This window comes from Amia ocellicauda, chromosome 17 (genome assembly GCF_036373705.1).
Source record: "Amia ocellicauda isolate fAmiCal2 chromosome 17, fAmiCal2.hap1, whole genome shotgun sequence".
In the NCBI taxonomy this organism is placed as follows: Eukaryota; Metazoa; Chordata; class Actinopteri; order Amiiformes; family Amiidae; genus Amia; species Amia ocellicauda.
Genome location: NC_089866.1, coordinates 17,421,971 through 17,445,683, shown reverse-complemented (window position 1 = coordinate 17,445,683; position 23,713 = coordinate 17,421,971). Strand labels below are relative to the sequence as shown.

Genomic DNA, 23,713 nt, shown 5'->3' with positions numbered 1-23,713 from the left:
TCATTTTAAACCCTTGACTTCCACTAGTGACCATTTACCTTGGGTGGCACCGCACAGAGCAGCAGGAGGTCATTTCTAACCAGGAGACAAGAGGCAAAGTGCGACCATCTCCACACAGGCACTCAACGACCCTACAGGTACTCGATGCATTCACTGATTATTCTTTTTTTTAATCCATAAGGCTGTGTTCAAAAGCAATGCCTTTCTGTGAAGTTTGCACGGCTCTTGCATTCCTGTGTAACCGTGGGCGACCAAACAAAACGCTGGAGCCGGGGAAGTGAGCGCAGGCGGCGACAGAGAGGGCTGTTGTGCTGCAGACCTCCATGCTTTACACTTCTACCTCAAACACTACACCAGCAATCCCTGTTAAGCATCAAGTATAAACTGCTCTTTGCTGCGGTATGTGAAAAGCAACGAGACCCTACTTAATTATGTATGTGTTTTCAGAGATTGCAGCCATGCCCGTTCAGGCGAGCAAAGCTCTGGACCCGCGCAACTTCGTGCTGATCAAGCCGCTGCCCATCGCGCCTCCCGTGGGGGAGAAGCTGCAGGCCCGCAGCGCCACGGTGTTCAGCAGCCGGGAGCCCAGCCGGGAACAAGTGTTCAGGGACAACTACCAGCGCAGACTGCGGCAGCTGAGCCGGCAGGGCTACCGGGCGGCCAGCTGGAGGCCCTACGAGGAGGTCGGGGAGCCCCTGTACCTGGAGGCGGAGAAACTGATCCTCACCTCCCTGGGACAACTAGAAGAGCAGGTGATTTGCGGCTGTTTAGAGGATTGACTGGTCAAAAGCATACAGTCTTGCCTGGGCTCAATGAAATACAATAATAATGTAAAAGTAACCTCTGAATGTAACTCTTTCTCACCTTCGGCCAATTCCTTCTGTGGACTAGTCAAAGCTCAATGAACAATCATCTTTGTTCGTATTTGAACTATGACGACCACACATATGCACTGTCTTCCCCAGTAGGCTTTTTTTTTTTTTTTTTTTAATATTTTCTTAATTCAAATGAATCTCTGGGTTTGGGTCTCTCATGTTCTTCTGTTCTCCTTGGTTTCCCTTGTCATGGCGCCACAATAACAACACAAGAGAGAGATTACAGTAGAGATGTGTATTAGTATCATTATCATCATCATTATTATTATTACCAAGGGAAGATGTTATCCATATGATATGTCACCCTTGAAAGCGCTTTATAATTGTACCGATTTGGCCTTCACTGGCTATCTTCCAAGATCTGACAAGACTCGGAAAGCAGGGCAGTTTGACATTGCCGTTCCCCTCTCCTATAAAATGTGCTGCCATATCAGAGAGCTGTCCTCCTGCTGGACGTGCTTGCAGGGAGCTTCATTTCACGGCGGGCTGTCTTTAATTTGCCGTCGTGGTGGCAGAGCAGTGCATAGTACCTTTTTGATATGGATAAGATGTTTCCATCTGGCGCCGGCACTGATGCTACATTTATGGTTTTAACGAGCATAAATCCTTGACACTCAACCGAGCAGCTGTCACAATCATATGTTTCTTGAAATTGCATTCAGCGGTTTTTATCAGGAACTGTAGAGATTGGCAGCTTTTAATTTGGCTTCCAGCTTGGGCTGAAATGCAGAGCCTCTGTAAAAGTGTGGCTAAGTATTTCACACAGAGAAAAACAGAAACCAGGAGTAAATTGCTCGAATAATGAACATTTCAACAGCATAATTTTCAATCAATCTTTTATTCTCATTGTTTTCAGTCAGGCCTATTATTCTCCTTGAAGGGAGGGGAGTAAAGCTCAATATTTAGAGCAATAACATACCGAGGACAAAACCGTGAACTACTACCTTTTGGTTACATAATTGAACTAATTTTAAAAACAGTGTTTTAAGGTACTCAAACCTGTATCGTTGTGTATCTTGAGACCTGATGTTGGATTGATCTGCTGTTGGTGTGAACTCAAAAGAACCTCCTCCAAATGCTACCCGACACTTTCAGAGTAACAAAAGGCCATGGAAAACGGTCTCGCATCAGCAGTAATATTCAGTTGCTCAATCTTTTACTCCCTGGATTACAAGAGAATACACCTGGGGTCGGCAGGCATTAATGTTTCGATTTGAAAATGATCATTGTGCGCGAGAGTGTGCTTTAAATAGCCGTAGCAGGTGTGTGCTATTGTACCACCTAATGGATCATGGGAGATTTGATGTTAAATGGATGGTTTATTTCTGTGGACGTTGCATTCATCATCATTACTGCTGTTGTAAAGTGGCTGATGCAAGCAGGTTGCCGTTAGTACGTAGGCACTAACTACATTAATGGAGAATGATGGCATAACGTGCACCTCTGTGATTGGTGGCACCCTTTTAGGTGAAAATAGATTTAATTCAGCCTTGTTATTTTGTTCTGTATCTTCTCTGAGCTGGCCCTTGTGAACCCAGCTAACTGCAATACAAGAACTGTACTGACTAACAGATATGCATGCATGAGCCCCTCTAGAGTTGCATTGCTGTTCGGTACACTGCTTTGTTTGTTTCTAATGAGGGTTATGATATCTGCCCCATTTCTGACAGGACAATGATAATGGAGGGAACAACATAGCCCAGATTGTGAACCAGCAGTCTCTGGATGATAGAGCCAACCTGCTCTGAGGGCACATTTTAACTAGTTGACCCACTGGGCAGCTTTTATTTTTAGCATGAAGTTTGCCCTCATTCTCCAAAGTCAGATTTTTTTTACTGTTCATCATTCTCTGTATTTCCTCTGCTGGTCAGACAATGATAACTGCTCGTATAGTTTTAAGACTTTAGACTTACTTCTGTTTTATTGTAAAACTTCATTGTGGAGTTCCCAGAATGCACTGCATTTCATCTTTCTTTGCACACGTACAATGTTATGTAGGGTGTAAATACATATGATTAATTTACAGTACAGGGTATAATTTTTCTTAAGATAACAAAACCATTTGGATAGTTGCCCAGACAAACACACACACACACACACGCATACACACAAACAAACATACTGTACAATAAAGTATTTTTGGGAAGAGGTGGAAAAAATCTTTTTAACCACTGGACCGAAAAATGCCGATGAAATCTAGGATTAACGTGAAGAGATTTACTGCAAATTAGATCATCCATCAGCTGTAGTATGAGGGAAACATAAAATAAAGCTGGAAAGGATTGGTGACCATTGTGTGTAATACATTGTTGGGAAAAATGAAAGGTTTGTCAAGCTTATGGTTTTGCTTATGAAATTCTTGACTTTAAGAAATTAATGACAGTGACCAAATGTTTTTCAACTGTGCGCTGCCACAATTAATCCTTTCAGCCAGACTGATTGTTCATGATTGTACTTTTGTTGTTATAAAAACATTATCTGGGCACCATATATTTGTTTGACTGTAAAGGGAAATGATGTACTGTCTCTGACATACAGCTCAAGAGCTGCAAGAAGCAGCACAACTGTCCGATTACTTTCAGTTTATATGTGTGGAGTCTTGTTGTAAGTGGGTTAAAAAGCTCTGTGTTGAAATTATTTTGCAGACTGGTGTGGAAGAACCTTCTGGAAGACTAGAGGACAATCAAGAATATGACTCCAACACAGCGCTCCCTGAGGCATCAGAGGAGAGTAAGGTATCTCAATTTAAATATTGCTGTCATATCTCTGGATAGCTTGGTAATAACCCTTTATAGTGACCCATAACTAACAAAACTTGTTTAAAAGCTGGTATTCTTCTTTTAAGAACTTGACATCAAATGAGACTCATCTGAAGAAGAGTGAGGACGAAGTGAAACATCTCCACAGACATCTGTCTCACACAAGGTGAGGAATCAAAATATATTGCACTATATACTAGGCTACAGATTGTAAGGTACTTAAAAGTAATCCATATATTTTGTGGTTTGAAGGAAAGACAATATATAACAGAACGTAGATGAGGAACTCTGCATGGTAGGTTCATTGTTTATTATGATAAGTTAAAAATATCTCTTGGCTTTTATGCGTCTAAGATTGTGTTTACATGTCGAAAGGGTGGTTAGCATAGTAACATTTACAGCTGATTCATGTTACTAAGTGCTGGCCCTTGTCACGGGTGTCAGTTGGTCTATAAATAATATCTGAAACTGAAACAAGTCGTAAAATAGCTGCATCTTTTATTATTTAATGGTTTTGATCCGCATATGGAGAGAGATCACGCTGCGTGGTTTCTCGGTTCTTAGATGGAACAAAACGTATGATGTTTTTTTATTTGCATATTTAATTTAAAAACCGAAGCCAGAACAGCTCTAAACATGGCATCCTTGGGCTGATTTTACAAGGGAAATTCCTGCACAATAATTTATCACAGAGCTTCCATGCACAGTGTTTTAGAAGCTTAATTGTGTATCTGTCTTTTCTTATGCAATTAGGGGTTTGATTTGGACTTGGCAGATTTTAATTTAATTTTAAATCCCTCCAACTATCACATGTTGTTTTTGAAGGCAGCTCACTGCTACAATAAATACAGATAATATAAAATAATTTGTTGCAACAAATGCAGACATTTTCTATGTTGTCCTCTGTTCACTGTACTGGTGTATTACCCCTAATGAACTGGCTGTAGGAGCCCTATCTTTGAATATAATTTTTTTCTCAAGAGGAACCATTATAAAGACATTTATTTCTAATTTCTTTAATAGAACATGAGATTAGTCATGCAATTCTGAGATTAGAGGGGTAAAAGGGATTGTGTCATGAATCAAACTAAAGTGTCAAACGTAAAACTGATTTGATCATCGACTGTTTTCTTTCAAGCAATACGCTGTATTTCTTGCTGTGAAATATATCCAGTGCGGCTTTTGTTTTGCAAAAATATTTACAGCGTCAAACCAACTGTGATGAACTGCAACTGTCAGCACTCCCTGGGCCACCAATCTTTCTTTTTCTGGGTCTGAACAACTAGCTGAATCAGGGTCCTGGGTAGCTTCATGGTGTAATGCATACAATTACAGATCTGCAAAATGGCAGGACTAGAACATAAAGAGTGTGTAGTATATGTGTGCAGTTTACATGGTGTTTTAATAGTTTTTACCCAATATTGAAATTCATAAAATGGTTATAATTGTACCATTATATTAAAACTACAGTAAACTACACAAGGTAGATCCATTTCAGCAACTGTAAGAGCTGGGGTGGTCAGGGCAAACCCAGAATTTTTGCAGAAACCATAAACTGTGATCTCTCACTGCGTAGCGTCGATGTCACAGGTCAGAGATGCGCTGCGTTCTTGACAGACTTCTGCGTGTTGCAGAATGATACACTTGTCAGCCGATTGACAGTGCGCTCCTGCAAATGAAAGAGAGTGCATCTGACAGCTTGGCAGTGAGACTATGCTTGCTAATCATTGGGAAATTTCATTTAATAGATTGGGGTGATAATGCCTGGAAAGACCTCTCTGTCACCTTGAGAGAGAGCAATGTGAATTTCATTACAATTTTCAAATTAATGGAGTAAACAGACACACACATCTCTCGGTGCGTTTGGGCTTGAATTACTTCTAAACCGTATAGCTTCAAGCGCTATTCCTGGGACGTGTCAACCTCTTTGAACATTTCTGCATTGCTATACATCACTTATTTTTTAATATTGCTACGAAAACAACACAAACATTAATCAGGATGGTGCTTAGATTTCCACCGCGGGCAAACTGCCTATTCCACAGTAAATGAATTAGATGGGCAGCTAACCCACAGTAGAACATCCCGACCAATATCTCAATTATACATCCTTTGTACTTCACCATGTGTAAAGTAAACAATAAAGAATGATTTAGTGTTGCGCAGAGATTGCCCATTCATCAGTTTACTGTCAGATGCATTCCACAGAGGATTGTAATTACTACTGCTTATCCTGCTCATTGTTGTTTATTTATTTATCCCTTTTTATTCTTAATTGTTCGTCCTTAAGTATTCATATTCACCAGACTTAAAACTAAAATATTTTCTCATCCTCTGAACCTATCTTTTTAAGTACTGTATGAATAGAGAACAATAATTAGACATTCTCTCTCTATAAATATGCTTATAAAGTCTTACTTATATAAAGGCTGTAGCTCCAGTAAGGCTTCATACAATAGTAGCATCATCACATCACTTTTATAACGAAAAAACACAATTTGTTTGATCTTAAGAATGTTTGTTTTTAAGTTCAGCAATACTGTGCAAAATGCTGACTAGTCCAGTTGAGACCCGGTCCCTCAGTGTTATCTGTGTGTTGATTCTGCGCACCAGTTGCCAACACATGCCATTTGTTGCCTAGAGATCAGTATCCAATTGCTGCCCAACTTTCAGCAGAAGGTTGCAGTGGCTGGCATTTCTCAGCCGCGGTTAGTATTGTGTCTAGCAGGATTTCAAACGAAAGTTTTCCTTCTCTTGCTTTCTGAATGCAAAAAGAGAAAAAAAAAAACTGTTAACAAGAAACACTGTAGTAACTGAAGCCAGTGTGACAATCAAATAAACTAAAAACAAAACATGTCTTCAGTTACAGGTCATACTGAAACCCATTAAAGAAATGCTATGCAGATTCCTACCTTTTTGCAATGGAATTATGTGTGTCATGCATGGCCAGGCATAAGTTAACCTTTTCTTAATATCTAGAACAAGAAGCTGTGTGGTAGCAATTAAATAAACTATTAAAGAGAAAAAATTGCAAAACCTTGTGAGGGTTGATAAAGCAGACGCCAGGAATTTAAGTAGGCTGTGCTTTGCATATGAAGTTTGAGAATCAAGGAAATCTCTGTGGTACGGCGCCTTAGAAAGGAAGAGAGACATTTTATTCAGGAAATGAAATGTATGAGCTCTCGGAATCGGCAAAGCACGAGAGAAATAATTCATTCATGATTAATGAACTTAATTTTTGGCAAGACTTCTATTGCGAAAATTACCATCCAGCTGCTTATTATAAATAACAATTAATGATTCAAATAGAATAGCTGGGCCTTAGGCTCATACTAGAATGAGTTTTTCTGAAGCGTTAACTACAAGCACATTCCTCAAGAGGGATTACTTTAAAGAAGAGACTCTCTGTTGGGATCCTGTTTTACACTTAACTATACTTCGTACCTTTCTTGAGATTAAAAATAAATTAGAGGTTCCAGTACATTTTTCAAGCACATAGGTAATTCTTATGCAGCCAGATTTCTTTAAGTATGGCAAGAAATACCAGCCACGTTTCAGAAACTGTTACAGTAACAGGTGTCAAAGTACAGCATATAGGCTGCCTTCTTAAAACCCCCTCTTCAAAGCCTACCTAATTGCTATATCTTTCTGTGCTTGGTTCCTTCTGTGTTTTATATTGTCCATAGTGAAGTACAAACCCAACAAGAGTACCGTGTCTTAACATACATATAGTGTAGTGTTTTTTATTATACTCTGAAAGTATAATACATTAAAAATAAATCAGATGGGGTTGTCATTTTCTCCGTATCTCTGTATTGTAAAGTGTTTAACATCTTAGCCGTCTTCCTTTGGAAGTGGGGTCTCAGCCATCAGACAGTTCTCTCGAGCCTGATCCTAGCAGAACTCAATCTGCATATCAGGGAAAAGTAGCGGCTTTCTTTTTAATAACTAATTTGAAAATAAGAAAATGAGGGGGAAGAAACCTCTGTCAACTCTTATCACCTTAATTTCGCCTGCAAAGTCAAATGATTGTTGCGCATCGCCAGCAGTCTGTGCAGCGTTTTAATTTTCGTATTGATGTCAGTTTAAAGCAATTTACATATTGACTCTGAAAAGCTGCTCAGAATGCCAGCAAACAAGATATCTGAAGATGACTACTGACTGGAGCTAAATTTCTGTAATAAAGTAATTATTCTACCGGCATCAACAGTTGCTTATTAATCAATGCTTCATTGTAATTCTCAATGTAGGAGAAGGAATATTAATGTATTCTGTTGTTTAGCATTGGGCACGAGATGTGTGCCTCTGGCATAAATTAGTACTATAAGTGCAATGGTAATTGTACTGTATAATTTGGTATTCTTTAAAATTAAAACGAACTGAACCATAGAGCGGATGTTTACAGTTGGTGTAATGATTAATCTATAAATTGTGTGTGTGTGTATTTACACCGCTCTGCAAAAATATTAGACATTTAGCATTGTGTTAAGCTGATGCATAAAGAATCAATGCATTTCAAATACATTAAAGCAATGAAAATCATAGTAAAATAACAAAAAATAAATACACAATGTATTTATTTGTTAGTATTTACATAATGCTCTTAGCCCAGATTAGTTTGATTATAATAAATTCAACCACCCTTTTCTCCTTCAAAAAGTAATTATCTCTAGGTAACAGTAGAAATGTACAATGCACCATGCTGAAGTGTATATATATAAAAAACAACAACAGAACATGATATTTCACCCCAAATTCCTGTGTGTGGCGGCAGGCGTCTGGTGTCTGCGGTGAAGCAGGGCCGGGGGTACTTTCAGATGCTGCAGAAGGAGGCCGTGGATCTTCAAAGAGCTCAGCAGGAGGAGCAGAGAAGACTAGCGGAGAGACAACGCACTGAGTGCCAGCCCCCCCTGCCCTCCTCAGAGGAGGATTCAGACAGCGACGGACCCACGCAGAGGTAACATCATTGTTGATTTACCTGAGAAATGGTCCGTTTCTTTACCAGCCCACACTAAAGTTACACCTCAATGCTTTACGACCTTAAAGTGAGCTTTCCCTACCTCAAGTCCGTGTAATATGCACACATTGAAAACGGAGACTTTTTAAATAAAGATGTCGCAAATTGACCATTCTGGATGACTCGCTATTTCTGTGATTGCTATGTTGTAGTTTCATTTAAAAAAATAAGAATAGAATGCAGTTGGAAGCACAAGACACTTTACAATGCTCTCCTTGCCCCCGCTGTGAAATGAGCAGTAATGCCTTCACGGCCATTTTAGTTTGTTTTAGGTTTATGGGACTCAATGGGAGAGGCTGTATGCACATTGCTGGTAGATGTGTTCAATAATATAGAAACTGCTTGAATGTGCTTAGCTTTTTCAGAACCGCGTTACCTGCAGAACAAAGACGGTTATCTGGGAAACATTCGAAAAGAGAGAAGATTTCAGCCGTGCGAACTTTCACCCCTGTTCACCGCTCTCTGACCTCTCCACAGCTGGCCGACACACCCCTGTGAGTACAGCCCTTTCACGGTCATTCACTCTCCATCCAAGTGCCATTGTGAAGGATATTTAGTATCAATATACAGCATGTAACACAAAGTTGAGCACCTATTCATTTAATCTTATCTGACCCGATGAAAAATAATTAGCCCCAGAGAAAGAAATACATACTTTGTACACCTTCTCTGGCCATGACGTCAAGGTCTCCACTATACGAATCAAGGAAATGTGGCGTTATTTTATGTTTACAGTGAATTGTGGCCCTCGACTCTTATTCTTGTGGTCAAATTCAGTTTTAGGATTTTGTTTCCGTTAACTCAAGTTACTATAATGTATTTATTTATAACCTATAGTTTTCCAGTTGCCTCTCTTGCCTCTCTCCCAACCTTTTCAGGGGTACACCTATTTTTTAAAGTTTTTTGTGGCACAGTAATCCCTTTTGCTCACCATATCATAAACATTACAACAGCATGTTTGTGGAGAAGCCTGAACTCATCATATGGAAAGAATAATCATATTAAATGTAATGGAAGTTTATTCTTGTGTATTGATTGATGTGTTTAATTTGTGTTTTCAACATCCACATTTTCAATAAAAAAAGAACTGATTAGGCCGATTAATATTTGTCCCTGTATTAGTTGAAATATTGAATATTTAAGAAGAAATGTCACGATTAAAAAAATTAAAGGTTGTCATTTTAATTAGAGATACAGATCTCAGAAATGGTCTTACAGTTACTCTTAGTCTTGGCTACAATTTGCACTAAAATAAAGTTGTGTTACACAGTGGTCTGAACCAGGGTTAGGATTTCCCAGTAAGCTTTGACCTCCATTAGGGTTTGGGATTGGTACCAATTGGATTAGGGCTTGGTTTTCAAATGTTGGTGTTTGTTATAGCTGGCTGTTAAAGCTTAAAATCTGTGTGTGCCCTTGGCTTGTGTGTCCAGCGGGGGCCATAGTCCTTTAACACCTCACACAGTGTGCAGCTATTTATAATGCGGATGGTAATCAGAGAATGATGGGGCTTGCAGTGTACATTATTCAGTGTCAAACTCAAATGTAGTTTGATAGTTGTATAGCTTTATTCCTTGTGGCACACACAAATTAATGCTTTATCCCAGTATAATGAAAAACTGTTGCCCTGGTAAGAAACAAGAAAACAACAGCAATTTCAAAGGTCATTATCCATGTTTTGATGGATCTTAATCGGAAATACTTTGCCTGCCTTGGTTGGTAAATGTTCAATTTAATATGAATAGCCGTGCTGAACAGGGAAGTATAATTAGCATTTTAATGCTGCTGATAGCTAATGCTTGAGACATGCAAGTTAATCAAGTGGAGTAATAGAGTAAATGCATTCATCACGGATCAACATAGACAGAAAATGTGTCATGTTGATTGATTGCGCCTTAATTTCATGGAATGGAGATGGTTTTGGGGTGAGCATGCATTCATAGGTCATCAGGTTATAGATCCTTCTGAGAAAAATCGATTTAAAGTTGATCTTTACTCTTGAAAGTGGCTCACGAACCACAACATTTTCCTAGTAACTGTAAATGATGTTAATGTTAATCTCCTCACTGCGTCAGTGTGTTTAGGGAATATCGAGGATCTGAAGTGGGAGCTTTTTGACGCACTTTGCTGAAGTTGGAAATTCTATGTTGAATTGTTTTTAACACTTGAGCAAACACGTGAGGGAATTAGCCTGAACTACCTGTGCGTGGTATGTACCCATAAGTAAGTAAGTAAGAAAACAAACATTTCCAAACGCACCATATTTGAATTTAGAAGTACCCATATCAAATCCAGAACTGCCCGAACAAGGCAGTTAGGAGAAACCCTGCAGACCAGCATTTACATGCAAGGAAACACAACCATCCATCGCTTTTGCTCTTTTTGCTTGTCCACAATAATGTGATTCATTTTCTCTAAAAGATAGTCGGGATGACAAACTGCAATCATATATTGACACTGTTGTTAAAATATCAAAGGCCTCCACATGAACCACAATTCATTTTCAATACTGTTATTTGTATTTCCTCGCTTTGCCACTCATTCTCCCTGTCAGAACAACTTGACATTGACCTGCAGAAGATTTGTTTCTCTCTCTCTGTCTCTCTCCGATACATAAAAACAATAAATAAATACATTGTCAGGGTGGGGGACAGGGGGTCAATAGGCCTTTGGCTGTTGAGGTTTTGTCAGAATTATGTTTCAGTGGTTCCTTGAGAGCAGCCATCATTTTAACTGCCTCCTATTTTTACTTGAGGTTTCCTTTGATAAAAGTATTGATTTATTTATTGGAATAATTACCCAAGAAAAGCCCTGTAGACACTCTAGTGTTTACAGCAAAGGGTGTAGTTAAGATGTCATTAACATGTCATATTTGAGTGACTGGGAGCTTCACTTTTATTACCACAATCCCTTGCTCCTGAGTATCAAGACTGTTAGGAAAAAGGGGTAAATAAAATCTGATTTGTTTCAGCTTTTCAAGTCCTTTTATTGCAGGGAAACCATTTTTCGCCAGCTGTGCTGTCTGAATTGGCTTTTAGAGGCTTTGACACTGGAGCCTGCAGGTAGAGCAGGGCCTGTCTCATCTTGCTGGAATATAAAGTAAGTTGAGAGATTTCTATTTTTTTTCAATTTTCTTTGTTATTTATTATGAAGTAAAGAAAGACTGGGTTAGGTGAGTTAGGGCATGTCTTTAAAAAACCAAACAATCCCCCCCTTCAAGATGTCGTATTGATGTGGGCTTCTGAGGTAACTCGGGGACTGAGAGTCTTAATTACTCTTCTCAGTTATGTATTTTGACATGACCTTACAGTTTCGGTAAGTTAATGGCCTTCTTTAATGGTCTCACCTTATAACTCTAGCTGTATACCGGGTCTATAGTCTGCTTGAAGAATCCAAAAATCCTAATTAACAGTACCTTGACATTGTACATTTAACTGCCCTTTGGAATAAATTATGTTCTACTAAATGTCCCGGCATTGTCGAGCTATTACATTTTTGTTTCCGGGAACCAATTTGATGGGGGTGTGGGGGCATAATGATTTTAACACTCACCCTTCCTGGAAGGATTAAGTCACTAATAGCCTGAACCTGGCCTAAGTCACGTGTAAGGACCATATCAATGTCAAGTTACACAAGTTGCACAAATGCAACCAATGGTAAGCCAAGTTGTTGACACTTTTATATACAAGTTGTTGCTTGGTTTGTTTTCATGTATGGTCTTTGAATGTAACAAACCTAATGGCTAAAAGGTTAAAATGTGTATATACATATATTACTCAAATTAACAAATGGACTATATTTCTTTTAAAGAGTGGCAACACATTCATAAGAGAATCATACTGAAAATGTTCAGGCCCTGTTTTGTGAAATGTTGAGGCATTCACAAATTCCAAGTAGGCCACTGAAGAATCCAGACAATCTTTATTTTTAGTGCAAAAAATATAATAGGCAAAGTAATGCTATCAAATAGGTTGGATGGCACAGGAAGGCATAGGGAAGCCGACGCATTAAAATAAATTAAACTGTTCCTCACATAGAAGAAACACTAGAGAAGTGCAGGAAATGAAACCCTAATCTTCGCAGAGCTGTACAACTCTTATTGGCGACATGGGGGGAAGAGATGCAACAAAAGAAGAAACTTTTGTGAGCTCCATATTATGGCCTAAAGCTCTTAATGCAGCAGTGCCAGCACAATCTCAAATTCTCTATTAAATCATAAGCTTGAAGGGAAAATAGGACTGGATCAGAGCTTGAAAATATTATTGAGAAATGTAAACCTTTATTATGGTATTATAGTCCTGCTGTGGCCGTGGTGTTGGCTGTAAACTCGGCCGCTATTTCCCTGCCATGAATTATCATTCCTATTTAGTTTAGTGCCCCTGCTACCTTGCGGGGGGGCACAGAGGCCTTGGTGAGAGGGATAGAAATAATTTAGGTGTCGCTTTGGTCTTACATGTTCATTATTTTCCTCACTTAGGGATCCTGGTAGAAGCAAGATGACAATAAAGCGTCTGAATAAAGAAAAAGCAATTGAGATCAAATGGGACCAGTTTATAACACAACCAAAGGTATTGTTCTGATTTGCTTTTTTATGCCAAGCTTTGCTGGTCCCTGAGGGCAATTCAGGTTTTATATTTATCGCTGCAGTAGCCTGTAGAAATAGGGAGTGTAATATTAATTCAGACCATGGCCGTATTCTGCAACTCGTTCCTTCCGTGTGTAACGTGTTCAGATGTTTGTTTGAAATAGCTGCTTAGTTGTGCTTTCCAGTTCTTCTTTCTTTTCCCAATCAAGAAAGGGTTAACCACAAAGACTGCTGTTGTCAGCTGGGGCAAATGGGGGAAAAAAGAAAAAGCCTCTGAAGATTGCTGACACCGAGTCACTGCTTCCTGTAGACATTAGACTGACATCCATGTCACAAGCTATCGAGCTGTAACAGGGTTAAAATGCACTGTGCCTAAAAAGTCATGTTTCATTAAAGGAATAATTACTACGCTCTGTATTTTTAGCCCAAAAAGTCTCCCTCAAGGGCGCTTCGCAAGCTGTCTGTGAGGCCCTGGAGAACGTCGCTCCTCAGCTGCTCTCGGCTGAGTGTCCTGTCTTCGGCTGTTACCCCTACGATGGGGAGCATGTCATCGCTGCCCCCCGGCTCTGACGACCTGCCAGCTGGAGCTGAGCCGGTCACTCCGAGGGGCGTCGGTCACTCAGAGGACGGAGATCCCGCAGCCAGCGCCGGTACTGCCCACAGCAAAGCCGACTCCGAGGCCCAGGCTCCGGTGTCAGACTGTAGGTACAAAAGGTTGGCCTGTACGATGCGTACAAAACAAATGTGGTGCACACGAGTGGCTCCTTCAGAGAATCGTCACTTTGATTTCCTCTACACAAAACAGGTCAAACTAAGCATGTCAGTGATGCTCATGGGCTCTTGGTCGCAATGTGGAGTAACTGTGCATCCTGAAGTGCATGTTTCTTTCGGATTAATTGGCATATAAGACTCCAAAGATGTGTATTCTGTGGGTGAAATAAACATGGAGAGCACATTACTATGACTGGCAACAGAAAACTACACCTGTACCCTGATATAACACAGTCCTCGGGAGCCAAAAACTAAAACCACGTTATATCGAACTTCCTTTGGCCTCGAGCATTTCCATTATTAATAGTGAGCAAATCATTTTGTTAAAGCTAACAGGGTTTATGCAGTAAATAAATGTGTTCTAAAGTGGTTAGATTGTAAATCCTTTCTTCAATTATATCGCTTATGTTATAAGCTTACTTAAAACACAGTGTATTAACAACACTGGTACTAAGTACTGCTAAATGCAACCATATTTGACAGGTTTCATCAAAAATCCATCATTTGGGCTGCGTGTAATGCTTCGAAAAGTGTAAAATTCACACAAAATATCACACAATTACACAGCCTTACAAATGGTTTAAAAAAATAATTTGAGTATTGTAGCTAAGAGGAGTATGAGCCACTTTGTCACTTAGCCAACTATGCTATACATAGATTAAGAAATATGAACTGTTAACTATTAAAGAGTCTGGAAACATTTTGGAGATTTTACTTATAGAAAAGGTTAAAATGAAGCTAAAAAGGAAATCGATTGATTTAAACTGGCAACATTATAACTTTTAAAACTTGCAGACAGGATTGTTTTTTATGCACTGAAGATTGCAGGGAAAGTTTAAAAATGCTGTAAATGCACTCGGCTTTGTGTTTTGACTTTCCAAACCATTTTTGCTCTACAGCATTCTGTCCATATTCACATTATATTGTTTCGTATTATATCGGGGTAGAGGTGTACATAATTCTGTACCATATTCTGCGTTTTTCTTCCCTAGCGTAATTCCATGACAAACGACCCATTCGACCCGTAATACATTTTCTGCTTTAGATAACACTCTGCCTTAAAAGCTTTTTTAGGCAACCCCTAATATTACATTGTTTTAAGTGAGGTCAAGGGGTCAGAAGGTAGGTCAAAATATGATTGAATGGGATCCCTTCTATATGAACAATTAAAAACTGCAATGCAGTAAATTAAAGAATAGTACTTACATCTACAATGCATTGCAACAAAAAGACAGCCCTGCTTTTTGAATTCTCTCAATCCGAATTAGTAATCCCAACCAACAACAACAACATATTATAAGTTTTAAATCACACTCATGCTTCCCTCCTATCTCGTATGTACATATATCTGACACGGGCTCACACGATAACCTTCAGCCGTGGTTGTAGAACTGATGTTCACTTTCTCAGCCTGTTCCACTCAGTTGAAGCAGAGAATATGGCCTATCCGACTCTCATCTCCCTTCTCATTTCGGATGCTAGTGGACAAGAACATCCCTGCATACGCCAAAGAGCAGAGATGGTTGTCATAGGAACACTATTAAAGCAGTGAAGGACAGGTGGGGGGGCAGGTTTGCTGGCCCGTGTTGTTTTATTACAGAATGAACTGATGTGTTGCACTTTGTTTTTTAATACGTTTTCACATCTGAGAGCGTCTGGGAATAGCAAAGCAAAATTTCACTCGTCTACGAATAGTGTGATGTTGAAATGACGGAAAGAAACCTGGACCTTCCTTTGTTTATATTGCATTGTACGCTAAGATCTGTTCATAGAAAATACCTGTTTGTGGCACAGAGTTAAGCTGTTTTTGTGAACAATGAACAAAGGTGATTTAAACAACTGCCTTTTCAAGGACTTTACTTTGCAAAAAGGATATGAGTATGAGGAAGTACTACCATCTCTAACAGCATTGGCAGGACTTTCTTAAATGATTGAATTGTGCATCTGTGTTTGTTTGCTTGTTTTTTTTAGTTATTTGTGAGGGAGTAACTCTTTAAACTGCCCCAGTAGTTGTAGAAATGAACCATATTGTCAGTAATCCCTGACAGCAGGAATATCACCCCTCCAAACATTTAGAAATAATAAAAGCCCTTTTCTACTGTTTTGAAACTAGCAAGATTGTGTTTTGTTAATATATACAAATGAGCAAATGAACCAGCCTTAATGTGATACTAGCATGTGCTTAATTTTGGAGTTACAGATGTTAAACATACATGTAATATAATTCCATAACCCTGAAGACTGACTTCCTTAAATAACTATTATAAATTATAAATTATGAATTGTACTGTGTTAATAGAATCATGTGCTTGGCTACACACCAGTGTGCTGTATTCATACCACTATAAAATAGAACGCAATAATGCATAATGTGGGACTGGATAGAAATGAATCCAGCTATAGTGTTGAAGTCAGTGGTGGCCACCAGAGGGCACGGTTGTACTACGTAATATAAAACATTTAACTAAAGATGAACATAAGGTTTCTGCTCATAAAGCTTACGTGTTGAAGAACATGTCAAGTATATATATTTTTTATGAAATCTAACTTGAAGATACCCATTAAGAATTTCTGGAGATACCTAGGGATAATGAATCCATATATAATTCTAGCAATCATACGAAAAAAACGTATATTTCCTCAAGCTTCAACAAAACACATCCTTCCTAAAGTATTTTAGATTCAGTCAATGTGTGTTATCACTTGAGTTTTTTAATTGAAAATTAATAGTTTTTTTCCCAAACTGCAATATTTTCTTTTCCAGAAATGTTGATGTATATAAAAAGGCATTTGGATTTGAAAGAACATTTGAAAGTGATGGTGTGTTTTGTATTGGTTTGATTGCAGACCTGGAGAAGCTGCTAGAAGCCGTTCACCAGAGTGTTGCCAAAGAGCTGCAGAGTTCGGGACAGCCGGGTGCGAATCCCAGTGACAGGTAGGGTGGCACACTGTGTTTGAGTTGCCTGAGACGCCTGCCTGAAAATCAGTGAACACCTTAATTCAGTGTGTGCGCCGCCACGGTCCCCAAGGGTCCCCATGCGTTACTGCTGTAGCCGAATTGGATTGAACCAATCATTTGCTTAACTGAACCAGTTTGACCCTTTCCTTGGGTTCTGATGATTTAAAATGACCTATAAAAGCTGCTGGACTGAAGAGCTGTGCGCCACTGCCTTTCCTACAATAAAGAAACAATGCACACATAAAACCTTTTATACTGGTGACAGGAAGAAAATAGTTTCCAGTTTTACACTTTTTAAGCACTCCCATGATAACAGACATTTCTGTAACTCCCAGCTTGTCTCCAGCCAAGCAAATCCCTGGAAGAAATGAGAAAAAACAAACCGGATCTGCCACACAAACTCCAAGACCTAAAAGGTATGCTCTGTTTTTCTGAGTAACTGAGCTTCACAGTCCAACAATTAAGAACATAAGAAAGTTTACAAACGAGAGGAGGCCATCGTGCTCGTTTCGTGTCCATTAATAACTAAGTGATCCGAGGATCCTATCCAGTCTATTTTTAAATGTTCCCAAATTGTGGCTTCAACCTCATCGCTGGGGAGTTTGTTCCAGATTATGACACCTCTCTGTGTGAAGAAGTGTCTCCTGTTTTCGGTCTTCAATGCCTTGAAAAAAAGCTCAATTTCCATTTGTGTCCCCGGTTCCATTGAAAGACTTGCGAGAGGAGATAAGTCTCAAGAATAAAGAGGAATAGCATCTCATATACTTGTTAACTATGTGTCTTCAAACTTTTTGCAAGAATGAGAGCAACAAAAACAAATGTGTAAAGCCTGGATATATTAGTACCCAGAAAGTGGTTGTTGACAGTTACAGAATGGAAGGTATTATTTGGGTTTCCATTCACTTTCCTGCTTTCTTTATGGATGTCTGGAGCTCTCCCATGTGTCAGCCCTCTGCAGTGAGTCAGTTCATCGCCAGTAAATCCTCATTGTCGTCTGAGATGAGAGCAAGATTCTCGGAGAAGGCAGAGGAAGTGGCCTTGAGTCTGAATGATACCTTGGAAAACAAAGCTAAGTAAGAATCACTGTGATATTGTATCCTGTAGAAGAAACAACATAATTTACAATACCCTATCCATGTAATATAATGATTTCTACAGGTCCTACCAAATCTCTCTAATCTGGCTTTTTCACAGGTCACGAAGACTTGGATCTATACGAGACATCATAACATGAATAGATTATAGAGTTGTGTGCACATATTGCTGTACCTGGAGTGTTTTGATCCATCGGTCTCTTTATTTTTTTAGGAAACGCTGGGAAAACGGTGTCCGTAAATTCCTGTCATGTGAACACTGGCCGCAAATTCAGCCTGACCTTCATGCAGTCCGAACTCCGTCAGTCAAACCCGAAACCGCCGAAACCAAAGAAAATCAGGATAGTAACACCTGGTGAGAGTGGTTGCCGGGTGTGTTTTATGAGAGTCCTTTAGCTACACAAACTTTCCTTAATGTTTGAGGTTCAGAAGTCAGTTGGCCATTCACCTCTCCTTCAGATATATAAATATGTGATACGTTTTGCTGATGGTTTTATACGTCGCTGTCAGTTGGGTTATCCAAGTCATTTCTGGAATGTTTAAAGGCTTTATTTGATTGTGTACTTTTACAGGATGTCAGGGCTGTTGTCGAGCATCCCGGAAACCATCCTGGAAGATCGCAGCATTCGCTGTGTGTTGGACAAGTTGGTCAGGTTCGCCGATGGGCAGAGTTTGAGGATCAGGCCCAACCAATTCCTCAAGGTCCTGAGTGGCTTGCGCCTGTGGGAACTGTGTTCCCCCGATTTCTGCGTGGCTGTTGAGGTAACAATCCCTTTCGTCCCTCCGGTTTTTACTAACCGTTATAAAACTTGTATAAACCTTTCAGTTTCCCTTGTTGTCTTTTGACCCAGAAATGTCAGACCCAGTACTTTATTTTCTGCACTTCCTCCTAGATAAGCCTGCAATTAGCAACGGGTTTGCCACTTGTGGTTGGCGGGGGAAGAGTAAGAGAGTGCTTGACGTTACAGGACTTTCCTGGTGCGATCTTGCAGAAACTAGTATCAGCGCAATGAATCAATCGGCACACTGTCGGGAACGGTATCCCCTCAAGGCATTAAAGCTATTATCATGAATTTCCAATACTAGCATATTCTTCTTTTACTCGCCCCACTGTGAGGACCAGAATCAAGCTGAGAATAAAAGTACTGTATATCTAGCTCACTAAACCATCAGGAGAAAGCCGAGACAAGAAGCATATTGTCCCTTTTCCTTATCTCGGGAAGGCAGGGTAGTGATGGATGAACTGCCTGTCAGCTCCCCTGGCGACGAAGCTTCTCGTCTGCTCTCAAGTTTCCTGGACTTACACAACCACAGCAAAACGGGCCTAAAATACTCTTGAGCTGTCAGGAAGACTGTCTGTGTTTAGGATTTATATAATCATATTACAGGAGCAGTTCCCTGTGTGTGCCAAGGTGGAATCTGTAATCTCTCTTAGATTTACTCAAGGAACCTGATCCAGTTACTTCCATCTGCCGAGGACCACTTTCACATTTACTCCGCTAACTCTCCACTCAAACAAAGGAGACTTTTGTATTGTCTTTCACTCTCTAAATGAAGGCCTTGGCATCTGCAGTATGAAATATTATCACATTCCCTTCCATTCATCTTCACTCGGGGGGGGGGGGGTAATATTTATATCTGGAAAACAAAGCCAGTGTGTAGAATGCTATAATTACATTGTTGTATACCTATTCTGTGATGTTTATCCACGTTCTATACCCGTATGATGCCTTTACATTAGTAAAATATGAACTCTTTGATGTCCCAACTGATGCAAAACGATTGCATTATTAAGAAGTTGGGTTTCATTGTTGCCCTGCTTTCAGTACGTCTCCAGGTCATCAGATCTTGTGCACAATATCAGTATTCATACTCCGCCGGCATAAATACGGGTTTGTTTTTGTTCTCAGATGGTCCGGGAGCACATTGTTCGGATGTCGAAAGCGGACTACGAGGTGTGGCTGTGGTCTCGAGTCACTGTGCCTCCGAGAGTACAGAGCGCTCCTGCCCTGAGGTAAATCTCTCAGGAGGGCATGGGAGTATATTGCCAATCAGGATTGGTCCAGTTTAAGGATGAATCAAAGGATTAGAAGCCAAATTCCAAGAGTAAGGTATCTTCTGGCCTCAGCCTTGCATCCCATGGCCAGCTGGCACTGATATATGCTCAGATAACTTACCTAGGGCTTGGTCTGGGCTTGATCTTAAATTGAATCCACAAGCATTGCATTGTTTGTATGATAGTGTTCCCCAGTATGCTGGTGAATCTCATGCAAATTATAATTTCTTTAGAAGTGGGAAAATAGACCCTAACCTGGTGATCTTCATTGTAATGACAGATAAAATGGTGACATTTATTCCGAACATGGATTCTGACACCCACATGAAGCATTCAGTGCAGCTGTTAAAGGGAATCGCAAATTTCCCAGTGTTTCAGCTTTCTGATACTATGGATCTGTTTCTTGTCACAAGATGATGAAACCGATAATGGAAATTGCTTCTTGTGTAACACTAGGATGGTGAAAGATATCTCATAAAAACAGTGCAGACATATCTGTGAATGTGGGTCTGCCGTAAAGATCTTGTGTAGAAAACTACAGTATAACCAATATACTTTTGTGTAGTTTCGTAATCTATTGGAACTTCTTCAAATTCGTTTCTGCTCTGTTAATTGTCAAAATCAACACTTAACAATTCCAACCGCAGATAATTAACTTGTAAAAGTTGAGACACAATTATGTATATGGTAAAGTCTGTTAAGCATTAAAGAGGAAATTGAGAATTGGATTTCAAGTTCGCTTTTTCCTTCCCCTCTCTCTATCTCTCTCTCTCATCATTCTGGTGATTTCCCCTTGTATGAGTTGTATCTCAGGGTGAGTGATACAATTTAGTGTGAAAGATTTCGCCCGGCAGTGTGTCTTTGCCCCAGTGAGAAGCTGTCCTGTGCTGTTGGCAGCAGATTAGTCTCCAGGGCAATGTGTCAAGGGGGTCAAAGGTCGCCGCTGCCCAGAGGAGCGACAGTGCAGTTAAAGTAGTGCTTGTGTGGGGGGGAGGCTAAAGCGATCAAGTGAAGACAAAGATGAAGGCTTATGTTCTGAGGGCAAAATTGTTCTGGATGGTGGGGTGGGGGGGAGTTTTGTCCTAGCAAGGGTACGTGACAATTTTAGATTAACCCCACGTTTGAGTCAGGTGATATCTTCAAATAGGTATACATTGCCTCTGGGAAACGAAAATAAATGGCATTTTGTGAGGCTGGACAACATTTCAGTTTTTACACCTGAAAGTGACTTCAAAAGGTTTCATTTCCAGGATGCTTCACAGTTTATAATTGGCAGCCGTTTCTTGCAGTGTTATTTCACACAGCGTTAACTTGACAAGTCCAATTTTCAGTATCTTCTGACATTAACTGAGACTTTTCAGTGATGCCACTCAATAATTATTTATTCTGTCATAAAACCTCACTGCTGATACGTTGACCCCCGTATAAATGTAAGCAGACATTTGTTTCTTTAAAGATGGTAGTAAAGTGTCTAAAGATGATTTTAAAAGAACGGGATGGCTATACACCAGAAGTATGTGCTAAATTCTGTGTAAGGGGTATCTTTTGGAAGGCAGGCTCCCTTTGGTGTAATTTTATGGTATACTCACATGGGGGCGCTTTAGCATTACTGTGTATATAAAACATGCTGAGTGAATGGGCACAAAGGCATACATTTATAAGAGCAAACCAAACTGCACATGTATGATAAAAAGGAAACTTGTGATTATGTTAAGTGGAAAGTAATTTTCTTATGTATCTTTATGTTCCCAGCATGTAAATAGTTTGTAGGGGGAAAATTCAATATTTGCTTTTCAATTACTATCAGAACACACATTGGCTGACAGTTGTGAAAGCTGACTTGGCGGTGTTCGGTGTAGAGTTTCCTGTTTGTGAGCAGGGCTTGTTGTGAAATCATGAAATGGCAAAAAACTACCAAAAAAACGTTACTGGAAATGTTAAATGTACGACGATACAAAGTGTTGACTGTGTGTAATAGCTGATAGTATCCAGAAATATGTTAATTAATGTAATTGCTTACAAAAAATAAAATAACTTATTTTTCAGACATTATTAGACTAATATTTGAATTTGTTTTTTATTGCACTTTCTTTCTTTTATTATTATTATTATTATTATTATTATTATTATTATTATTATTTATTTGCCCATTTCTTCAAAGGTATGTTTTTGAGAGAGACCCTTTCATTTGTAAATGCGAAGAACCCACAGGAAATCTAGTGTTCTTAGTTTCACACCAACAAGATTTTGACTAAATATTTAGAAATGGGCAAATGATTGATATTTATTTTACATTTTCAGCATTTGTAAATCCCATCATAAGCCTGTAAATATGTGCTGAATTCAACATTTATTACTGTGCAGTTACATTGTGTTCTGCATGACTGTAGTCAGACCTTTACCCCTGTGCTTCCCAAAAGTGATAAGCGCACAAGGTTACAATTCACAGAAACATGCCTGGCTAGTCTCCCAGGACTTGGCTCTGCTTTATCTGTGTAATCAGAATAAAGTGCAACAGAGTGTACTCAAAATCACTTATGGTCTAGCACTATGACTTTCCCATAAGACTGAAAACAACAGACTCCCTGTTCGTAAGCAGTTGGTTTAATCGCAAGAGCGGGTCCAGGCGTTTTAGGGGCAATTTAATAAACAATAAATAACCAGCCACAATAATTTATTTGTTTATTTAATTGTGCCCCAGCTGGAGAGCATATTGCTACATTGTTATGAATAGAAGCCAATCGATTTCTGTTCAAAGTGACATTGTCAGCTCGATATAACCTTCACTAAATACACCAGGTTATCTAAACTTTTTAATTTTAATGGCCGTATATCTTCAAAATGTTTTTTTCAAATGCAGATTAGAAAAATGAACAAAGTCAACCTGAAGGTTTTAGAGTAGTTTACATATTAGCTATAAAAAGTCACATGGTGCCCAGAGGTATATTTGATGTTTGGGGAATAACTGAAGGTTTGTTTGAAGATCAACATTATTAGCAACAGGTATTCTCTGACAATATCTGGATGTTCTATGTATATCTTAGTTGTACATGATGTACTGTACTGTTTACATGCTTTATAACATTTTTTGTTATTAATGTTTTTGCTTTCAATTTGTTAACACAATGAGAAACAAAAATGATATTGTTTAAAGATTGTTTAAGTGATCTGGAATCCCGAGACATGTTTGGCCTTTTTTGAATTCTCCTGGAGTTAATTGCAAAGCTATTTGGTTTTATGAATGCGACATTTATGACCAGCAACAATTCTGAGGTAATAATTAGAGTTTCTTCAAAGCACACCCTTGTTCAAAGTCTTTCTCTGAGACTTTTATCTGAATAAGTCTATTTCTGTATTTAAAAAACATGCTTCCAATGTTTGTGGCAAATATTTTTGGGGAAGTAATTTCAGGTCAGTGCAGTGCAATGTGCTGTACCGTTTTATTAAAGTTATCTATCCATACAAAATCTGCACAAAAGGAGTATTTGTCCCTCAAAAAAAGACATGCTTGCAATTAATAGTCTGCATTATATTTTGGAGTTTTGCAAATGTTTTCCAGTTATTTACAGCAGTTTGGTTAATATGTTGTCTAAATTAGGT

At 39.2% G+C, this 23,713-nt stretch overlaps 1 protein-coding gene across 2 annotated transcripts; it reads left to right on the top strand.

Annotated features, from left to right (window-relative positions):
• The first annotated feature begins 50 nt into the window (after window positions 1-50).
• On the top strand, window positions 51-22,162 carry LOC136712896 (coiled-coil domain-containing protein 60). Of its 2 annotated transcripts, XM_066689718.1 has the most exons (15): window positions 51-137; window positions 448-752; window positions 3,521-3,610; window positions 3,721-3,800; window positions 8,409-8,591; window positions 9,008-9,145; window positions 11,643-11,747; window positions 13,126-13,216; window positions 13,658-13,934; window positions 16,852-16,939; window positions 17,299-17,379; window positions 17,896-18,036; window positions 18,272-18,412; window positions 18,630-18,819; window positions 19,968-22,162. In XM_066689718.1, exons 2-15 carry the CDS (start codon window positions 459-461, stop codon window positions 20,073-20,075), a joined length of 2,007 nt encoding a protein of 668 aa, XP_066545815.1. In that variant the 5' UTR covers window positions 51-137; window positions 448-458; the 3' UTR covers window positions 20,076-22,162. The 2 variants fall into 2 exon arrangements, with proteins under 2 accessions (XP_066545815.1, XP_066545816.1); XM_066689719.1 differs by lacking the exon at window positions 17,896-18,036.
• The last annotated feature ends 1,551 nt before the right edge of the window (window positions 22,163-23,713 follow it).